Source organism: Phaethon aethereus (assembly GCF_964289735.1).
Source record: "Phaethon aethereus genome assembly, chromosome: 1".
NCBI lineage: Eukaryota > Metazoa > Chordata > Aves > Phaethontiformes > Phaethontidae > Phaethon > Phaethon aethereus.
This window is the reverse complement of record NC_138575.1, coordinates 202493012-202503246: the sequence shown is the minus strand read 5'-3', so window position 1 is coordinate 202503246 and position 10235 is coordinate 202493012. Positions and strand designations below refer to the sequence as shown.

The window sequence follows — 10235 nt, the reverse complement described above, 5'->3', positions numbered from 1 at the left end:
TGTTGCCTCCAACCTGCTTGAGGTTCTTCATTTTACTGTGACTTTCAGTAATTAGGCTTCAAGGTCACAACTGTATTAATACAGCCAACTGCAAGACTGTTAGGAACACGGAATTGGCTTTGGCTAGGGAGCTACATATGGCAGGGATTGCTCTTGGTTGTCATGACTATGTGGACTTCGTTTGCAATCAAGGAACACCAGGAGGCCCCTCTGTCAAACAGCAGCAGCCTGTGGGGACAGGGACGATGGAAGCCCCCCCCGAACATTGTTTCCTGCGGGCATCATGTGCCAATCTCAGCCTGACATCTGCCGGGCACTTGATGTGCTGTGCTCGCCTGTGACAGCGGGGACTTAAGCTTGGCTGTCATCCATGGATGGCTGCATGCCCCCCATACTGTGTCCTTCTGTAATGGTGAGGTGACAAATCTCCTGGGCCCATTGGTACCACGTGCCTTCAGGAGTGGTGCTCGGTCCCTGGCCCACTTCCGTCGGGGCAGGTATAGCCCAGACAGAAGTCATGCCCTTGCAACGTGCTCGCTCCTTCCAGCTGCCCGTGGCCTTAGGTCAGTATGCCTTAAACTTGCCAGCCCTGAAATGCTTTCACACCACAATGCCTTGTCGTCTATACTGCTTTTTACCTTCCCCTGGGAGGGCTGCAAAGCAGATCTGGGCCATGGTTCATTTTGAAAACAGCAATAACAAAATGTTCCTGCGTTGCTGCAAACACGCAGCCACTTGGGACACCGATTCCAGTGACCACCATTACCCCGAGCTGAATCACAGCAAAAAACCCCACTTACAAATCAGCCCACCGCAGCATTTCGATAAACTAAAGCAAACCGTGTGCGCAGCGGCGTCAATCCCTCAGCGACGGGCCTGGGTAAATAAGCTCTTGCTTGTCTCGTGTTGGCGCTTCACGCAGCCACGCTTCCCAGCGGTCGGCTCGGCCACGGGTATCGGCTGCTGCGGTGCGAGCCCAGCAGCTGGGCTGACCCCCCTCCCGGCAGGGTGCTGCCGCGGCGCTGCTGCGCGCGCGCGCCCGGGCTGTCCCCCCAGCACGAAGGACGGTGCAGACGCCGGCCCAGCGCGTCACAACCTCGGTACCGCTTCTGCCGCGACCCCCATTCCGAGCCCTGGTGGGGACATGGATTACGTTTAAAAAGAGGGCAAGATGACTGACGGCATCAGAGTTACGTGCGAGATGAGGTTGCCAATTAAATTAATTTTAATTCCAGATATTACTCAGATTTGTTTGACCTCTTTTGCTATTTTTAGAGCTAGTTTAAATTGGCAGGTCCTGTTATGTGGGAAATTGAATTAAAAAAAAAAAAATCCTTTAGGCCTAAATTGGAACACACAGTTGGAAATTTTCAAGAAATTATATTTCCAAAATCTGTTCTGGAAACATCAAAATGACCTAGTCACAGCAGTTCATTTTTATTTTTATAATTGTTATCTGTTATATACAATACAAGCCCTCGGCCCTTTTATTCCATTTTTTATTTTTTTGGAAATGAACTATTTTTATCATTTTTTTTGAAGTATGATTGTAAAGGCACCAGTAAGTTCCCCCCCAAAATACTTCCACTTTGTCAAACCAATATTTTCCTATGAGAAGCGTTTTCTTTGGGAAAAAAGCCCACTATGGATTCGAATTCGCCTCTTTCTGCCCAGTGACTTGGTCTTCAACGACACAGATAGAATTCCCTGAGGGAAACAGCCTGTCCCCACCCGATCCTTGGGCACGGAAAGATGGCTTTCTGCTGGGAGATAACTTGTGTTTAGATAATCCCTCCAGTATTAAGCATTTGGGGGGCAGAGCACTGACTTGTGTCGGTGTTACAGCCCTAGGGCACAGCCGGGACAAGGCACCCGTTGGGAAGCTGAACACAGCAAAGGCCTTCCTCCTCCCCGTGGTGACACACCACGCGCGGCCCGCAAGGCCTGCAGCAGCAGATCGCCGTCGCCCTGCCAGTGCTCTGCCAGTCGTCTGGCACTGCCATCCGCAAAATGGCGTCCGGCCTCTGGCATCACGCCATTCACCGCTGTGCTGCGTGGGGGCACATTTTCTGAAAAGGATCCCTTCTGGGTGAGGCTTGTGCTCCGGCTGTGCATGGCTCCGTTCGGCGGTGGGCAAAGGCTGGGGACGGAGCCGAGATGAGACGTGCACCACCTCGTCTCAACAGCTTCGTATCCTTCGCCCAGCCCTTTAGCCGTGCTTCTTTCAAGGTCTTTTGCCGGGACGCTGCCTCTCTCTGCACTCCTACAGCTACGGTACGATGCTCGGTGGCGACACGAGGCTTCTGTGCAGTGCCAGGATGCCAGGAAGGGCAACAGCCATGCAATCCCCACTGCCAGGCTTCCCTGAAGGGCTTGGGGAGCGGCAGATCTGGCTGGCGACAGCCATCACCTCCTGCTCCGCTCAGCCGCAGCCCCTCGTGCTAGAGGAGGACGTACCATCCCCGGAGGCTCTCGCTGGACAAAGCGCTGGCCGGCCAGAGCCAGCGCTGGCCGCAGCCCCACGCCGAGTGGGAGGTCGGCCTGCGGATCTCCAGAGGTCCCTTCCAGCCGGCATTTCTATGGTCCTATTGTTTATTCACCCCTGGCCTCATCCGAAGCAAATGCAGCTGTAAAGCCAGCCTAGATATCCGCTGCTGTTTCTGCCACTCCCCGCTCAGTTTTGGGTATCCGCGGTCTCCCCGGATTCCACCCAAGGGAGTTCCTCCTTTAGAAAAAAGTTCCTCCTTCTGTTGTTATGTTTCATCATAACATCAGGTAGAACCACACTCTGCACAGAGGCATTTGAAGCTGTTATCCTGTAAATCAGTCCCGAATTTTGACCTTTCTTGTCTGTTAGATTTCATGTCTAGAAAACCAAACCAAGAAACCTTTTACCAATCCCCCAATGTTGAGCTAAAACCAAGCACTGTAAATAGTTGGTGAACTGTGTATATATATATGTATATAGTCATTGGACAACCGAGCCTTTCGTAAGAATTTTCTCATGAACGTTTGCCCTTGTGATGAGGACCCAGTAGCAAAGTTAGACACATAAAAGTAAACGTGTGTTCCTTTCTTTCCTTTTTGATGGTTGTCTTATTCAGCACAATCAGGTATCTTTTTTGTCAAACTACCTACTCTGAAATTGTTGTCAGACCAAGGAAAGCCACAGGCAGTTATTAAGCCGAGCTTACTGTTGCTATTAAGGCCAAGAATGACCAACGCTATGGAAAGCAATTATCAAAAAGACACAATAACTCATCAGACCATAAGGCTACCACAACGAGAGGCTGAGCTACTGCCCCCCAGGAGTGGTGATTGAATTTTCAGGCTTTGCATTACTTAAAGAGATCCCATCAGACTTGCCAGGTTACTGCATGACCTGCAGATCCTTCTCCTTTCTAGCCCAGTTTCCCCTCTGGCCACAGAAAGCTATCAGTGCTCCCTTTGGAAAGGAGCAGAGTTGTGCAGCCAACTGTTGCCCTGAAAAAAGAAAAGGAAAAAAAACTCCACACCCGTAGCTGCCCAACAGCATAAAAGTATGAAAAAAAGAAAAGCTATTACTTATGACAAGTGTATTTACGGGGTGGCTGATGCAGCCTTCAGAAGCACAGCCAGGAGTTTAGGGGAAAAACGTACCGTGTGTGACGAGCACTTCATGGCACATGGCGAGCTCCTTTGTGGCACTTGGCTGGGCAAACCAGCAGCATCGCAGGGATCTGTTGCTCCGCTCTCCTTTAAAGCAGCCCAGGACGGAGGTGGTGTGGGAGCCGGGCGGCAATGCAGCCTCTTTCTTCCCCGTGCAGCGTGACCCAACGCTGCGGGTCTGGCTCGCTGCACGTCCACGTGCGCGGGCTCCTGCCTGCCCAGCAGGCTCTCCCAGGAGGGCGTGTGCTGCGTGCTCCCAAAAAGTGTAGGACAAAAGGGAGGTGCCGACAGAAACGTTCTCCTCAGCACACGCACCCCACGTGGTAACCGCTGCATGCTGCAGCAAGGCTGGGACATCTTTCAACTCTTTTTCCTTCCACGAAGCCGCCCCTCATGGTCTCACACGATCAGCTATTTCCCCTCACCCACCTGTACCCCTCCCACATTCATTCAGTTCCCCCTTTTCTTACCACAGCCAAGGGGGCCAAGTGCCTGGGGCTTTCCTGGCCCTTGGGGATCCCAGGACCAGGAGATGAGGTGTGCCTTACACCCTGCTATTTTTTGAGTCCCACTGAAGTTTAAGAAATCCTCAAGATGTCACAAGGCCTGCTTCATGAAGCCCATTTTCTTCACCATCTAAAAATTAACAGATGCAGACACAGGTATTTTTCACCTCGCCGAACTGAAGGCACCTTCCAAACCATGAGAGCTGACGAGTCAGGGCATCCGTCAGTCCACTTGAATTTAAATTGTCCACATCACCAGGCCCCGTTTCTTTTGCAGGGCTTGGAGCTACTGGTGCATGTGCAGGAGGTGACCACAGCTTTATGGATCAGATCCTCCGTTTATTTTGACAGGAATGAGCCCAGGACCCTGCACCGAGCGCCGCTCACTGCTCGTTTCACTGCTCAGAACAGAAACCAGAGGAAGGCACAACTTCCGTGTCCTTGCTGGAGCAGATTTCTTTGCCAGGAAAAACGTTTTTACACTTTTTTGGGGTGTGTTTTAATGGTTGCTATTTCTACATTATCTATTCCTGAGATTATTTCCTGTGGGAAAGATTTAATATTTTTTATTCCAATAATTTTAGTAACAGTTGCCATTTTCTGCCAATGTTTCTGCATTTTGGGATAGAACCAAATTGTATGTTCTAAATTCCTCTTCTCATTACAGTTTCTCTAGGAAAGCTTTAAGGCCGTTATTTCATACCTCTAAAATCACAGGGAAAAGAAGAGAATTTTCTTACATTTATGAGACTGATTTTCCATCAAGTTCCAGCCCATCGCCTGCTTCCTGCAGTTAACCTCCTGCTTCGATTTCCATTTAAAAGCCAATTAGCTTTCATGTTATTCCAGCTAGGTACCTGCCTCTAACTTTTACTGCTCGTTCCTTTGCATCCAACTAAGGAATAATTTGCTTATCAGGAATTGTTGCTGCTTCTTGGCAAATCTGGCTGCACTGAAGGACACAGGTATGAAAGGTGGCAGAGGCCCTTTCTGTTCCTGGGCCACTGGCACCCTTCCATTATAAAGCTTCCACTCTAGAAACAACAACTACTTACATTTTTGCAGCAATTATTTAGACCTTTGTACACACGATAAGTGGTATTACTGTCTTTGCTGAAACCCTCACCGAAATCAGCAGCAGGTTCAACCTTGATTAGCAAAGTTAGGATTGCATCTCACCCGTGCCCTTAACCAAGAACACAACTTCGGAATTAATAAACTTCTTTCTTACACTCAGTCAGCAATAAATACATCTGAGGGGTTTTTGGTTGTTTATTTTTAAAGGAAGATTTTTTAAAAAGCAAACATTGAATTGATATAACTTCTTAAAAGAAGGTATTAGATGCTTTTTGCAGGAACTTCAGCAGAACCGAGAATGCTTAGAGCCAGTCCCAATATATGGCATATTTTTTCTTCTCCAAATTTCGTAACATTTATTCCAAGTTTCTGTTTACCCCTGCAATGTCTAAGAAAGATGCAAGCCTTCTAGAGACAGCACCTGGTAAGTTGGAAAAATTTGTTTTCCAAAGCAGTTCTTTAGGTGAAATGGGAGCTGGCTCCTGTTCCCTGCAGCACAGATTTTAAATGAGCAATATATTCACTGTGGAAGCACTCGTTTCCTTCTGGGCCAGCTTCTCTTGTTCCGCTTTGTTGCAAAGATTCTGTGTTTTGCAGGTGAATTATTTGCATTATAGAAATACATCAGAGGCGACAGCCAGAGGGGACAAGCCCACCGGTTGTGGTCGCCCTGGCGGAGCCATTACTGCGGAGAAAGTGACGGTGCTGAATTTTATGCCACCTGCTGACCTGGTCCCAGGAAAGCAAGTTGCACCTGGGAATCCTGCCCCTTCTTCTCGAGGGCCATGAGGACAGAAGAAATGGTCTCAATGTACCCAAAGACCCCACTTCAAATGCTGCAGGAGAGGCGAGATTTGGAGCTCATGTTTATTACTCAAACCCTTCACTAACATTACAAAAACAAATCCATTAAAAATTCTGCCTTAAAATAGGCAGAAATTATCCTTTTCAAAAACACATAACGCATCTTAGATTTTGATTCAGATTTTTAATAAATTGTGCCAGTAGAAGCTTTCAAAGGCAATGATATATCAATAAATAACAGTTAAACTGAGTTCCTGAGAAAGAACCTACCACATGAAAGAATGTCAGATAGATGTAAATAACAAAAAATGGCATTACTATATAAAAAAGCAGTAATACTGAATCTTACATGAACTGTCACAACACAAGCACTGCATACCTCAGAACATTCCTTTCATACAAATGTAAACAAATACACAATCATTTTTGTTTAGTTTAGGCTGATGAATTTATATGTTGTTGCTTAGATATCTAAACAATGGATAGGATAGGATATGCTAAAACATTAAGGAATAATATGTGGAATAAAATACGGAAAAAATAATGAAGCTCCAGATTTAAAAATAAAATAAAGCAAAAACACATTAAAGGAGTGTTTTCCTCAAATGTTATTATGTCAATCACTTTAAATAGGACTGTTACACTAATCTGAATTAAGGATTTTTGTGTGTGTTTACTTATTTAGTTATATATAATATATATGCAAATATGTATGGCTTAATTATCTTTAGTATTCTGATATCACCTTGAATAATTCTCACTTATACATAGAAGAAAAATGCGCATTTTAACATAGTTAAGAATTGATATTTCAAAGTATGCCTATAATTTGACAGAAATGCAGGACTATGGTGCTCCATCACAGCAACATTTTTATCTATAGACAACAGGGCAGAACGACCTATGAGCAATGCCAACGTTTTCAGATGTCAGTGCCTAAAACATTAGGATCCTAAACGGATACACAGCCAGTCATGTCCAGGGATCTGACGTCTGGAAAAGCCGCGTACCTCCAGGTTCCGTAGACGCCTGTGGAGCTGCACACGCTCAACGTCAGCCTCATCGCAACGAGGATCTCAATGTGTTACGTTAGACATTCTGTTTTGAAGATGCTGAGCTACAGATGGTAGTACTGGTGCTCTGCATTACTGCTAGGATGAAACAGCGGACACTGTGCTGCATGCTACGTGAATAAGCCTGAGATAGACTGTTGCCACTAATCAGCTTTGTAATAATGGTCTTGCTATTGATCCGTTGTGGGGAAACGTGTGTGCCGATGATATGTGTTTACTGATCTATTACATCAGACCACAAAATCACTATTCAGTTAGAACCGTTGCAATCTCTTTTACAAAATTAATTTTGGATACAATCATAAGAGGAAACCACCCACACAATACATTACCAACACACGGTTTAAAATGGTCTAATTTTAGACCCTTAGTAAAAGTGGATCCACAGGACCTGCCTGTGAATGGCAAGAAAAGGCCATTTCAAATAGAAAAGCACTGCTCATGCAACATTCTTCACACACTAGACAACGAATTCACACCCAAATTGTCACTTGCTCACACTTTCTATTACACTCCAATAAGCAGAAGGAAATAAAGCAGCTTTAAGGTTATGTCACAATTTTGAAATGTGGAAAATACATATAATAAACAAAAATCACGGTGCGAATACATCAGTAAATTTAGAAAATTAAGAGCAGGTTTTTTTTTCATTTTTCTTCTTTTTTTCTTTCTTACATTATTGCACAGAGACCTTTCATCACATGTTCTTCAGCTTTTTGCATCTTCCTAAATGTGAAATAAGTGCTATGGATAAAATAAAAATGTAGAAAAGAAGAACAGCAGCATGATTTGTCAAAGTTAATCCCTATAATTTAGTAAGAAAAAAACCCCTGCTATAAACAAAATATAAGTGCTCTTTATTCATTTTAAAAAATAATGCTGACGGTTGCAGAAGTCTGTAAATGTTAATCTGAGTAGGGGGATGCTGACCTCAAATAAAAATAGGCCTAGAAATGACAGACTGCTGGCCTTGCGGATTTTGATGAAGACCAGGATTTCAAGTGTAATTATCAACAAAGCTATTTACAGTAAAACTGACCTGAACTTTCAAGAGTGCCATTTTCAGGACCTGGCCCTGCAAGATTCCGACTCCCCAGGCCGATTCCAGCCTCAGCTGAGTTACACCTGAACAAGCACTGCAGGATCAGCTCCTAAAGGATCAGTTAAAGGCCCTACTGGATTTGAGATAGTCTTATCTGGAGTTGTCTGTACAATAATTTACACATATACAGGCTGACAAGCTCCAGTCTGATCCACTATACCTTTGTCTTCTACATCAGATTTCTCAGACTGGCCAACTTCCATTCCAGAAGGTTTGGGATACCTGAAAGGATACCCGTTGTCATCGAAGAACCTTCGGAAAGTAAACTCGTAAAAAGCATGTTCTGTGTGTTTACTATTAGAAGAGGCTAGTGGATCCCATGTCCTGGTGCTGTCACCGCTAGCATCGTTCCAAGGGCTTTCTTCTTCAACCGGATCAAAATTTGAAGTGTCCATTGGATGGCTGATCTTTGGGACATAGGGAGCTGGCTGCCTACGGATATCGGTAGAGAAGTCCATGGAGTGAAAGAAAGAATGGGCCTTAATGTCATCTGCTCCATTTCTTCCAAGCCTGTCCTCAGCAGCACAGCAGAGCTTTGTGATGAGATCAGTTGCCTCAGGGCTCAGCTTGATCTGTGAAGGAATGTGCAGTGTGCTTTCCCAATTTATCACCTGGAGGTAAGAAGGGTATTAGACAACTTCTAATCCTGGAAACAAAATCCTTCTGATTGTCAGCTGTACAGAAGTATATGCATAACCAGTCAATTCACAGTCTGTATAGTTATTTTAGAGGTTCAAGAACCCAATGATTAGACTGCATCGGCTGTTAATAATTACTTTAATGAATCAAGAAACATTGTCAGACAGCAGATAAAAGGAGCAATTCCATTTAAGAAAAAGGCAAATTCCTTCCTGAATGCTCCCATAGTCCGATTTGAGAACATACTCAGTTTACACATGACTTCATGGAATGACTTCAAGGAATCAATTCATTTTGTCTCCAAAATGTAAACTAGGAAAAGTGGTCATAAGATACACCATTTCTAATAAACAACTACTCACTGTTTGACTTTGAAACACTTGCATTGCCAACTGTAAGGATTTGTCCCTGCATAGAACTATTTAAAAAATAGGCTTTTGTAATCACTGCTCCTTTCTCTAGTAAAACAATAGGGGATAGTCTGTGCGTGGAGGAGAAGAGAAGGAAAAATGTTAACATTTTGCTACCTCAGATTGGAATTTTGCTTCAACTTACCTTCAGTTGGGTTTCTGTGGGTGTAGGAGCCAGAAAAGGAGGCTGTCCCACTAACATCTCAAAGAGGATCACACCAACACTCCACCAGTCACAGAGCTGAGTGTATCCTGAAAGGCAAGTCAAAAGGTTGCCCTCCACCAACCAAGGAGAATGTGTACAGATACTTGCAATTAAGCAACAAAACATACAGACAGATTTCTGTCTTTTCTCAGACAAACAATTTGTGACCTAAAAACAAAGGACTCCAATCCACCTTGATCATAAAGTCGCTTCTCCTTGCTGACCTGAATTCTATGGCTGTCAGTAAAGATTTAATCCTGTTGTCTGGGCATCTTTCTGAATAAATTTAATTCTCAACATAAGCAAGTGGTGAAATCAAGAAATAAGTTTTTTTTTTTTCATGCCCTGTCCCAGAACTACATCACAGCACAAACTGGACCTCAAAAGAGTAACAAAAAGGTTTAGTGACTGATGTCCTCCCCTAGGTTCAGTAGAGGTGACACCATGAATTTGAAAAGTTGCTGAAAGACATAGCCTGGCTCTAGAGACAGAAGAAAGCCACAGATCACTTTCTGAGCAAGTTCCAAGCAGAGGAACAACTTCAATCATTTAATTGCTGTGACAAGACAAATAAGGTACAAGTTTGAGATCTCTGAAAAAGGAATGGAGGATTTGAACACTGATTTCAATGGTGGTTTGTGTCATTGGATAATGTAAGGTCCAGTGTGAAATCTCTCAACTTGAAGATTAGGCTTAGGATCTGACTTGGAGACAACGTTGAACATCTAATCTCCTTACTACAGTGACCATGTCTGTTCTGCATGGATGGCC

The 10235-nt window shown here is 44.6% G+C and overlaps 1 protein-coding gene across 1 annotated transcript in view; it reads right to left on the bottom strand.

The window, feature by feature from the left end:
• Positions 1–8326: 8326 nt before the first annotated feature.
• The window catches only part of LATS2 (large tumor suppressor kinase 2), a gene marked incomplete at both ends in the record, with an annotated part of 48387 nt that continues 46478 nt past the window's right edge, over positions 8327–10235 (bottom strand). Inside the window, 2 exons of the mRNA XM_082004239.1 lie at positions 8327–8821; positions 9405–9511. Coding sequence (XP_081860365.1) covers positions 8327–8821; positions 9405–9511 — 602 coding nt within the window. The remainder of the gene's footprint in view (positions 8822–9404; positions 9512–10235) is intronic.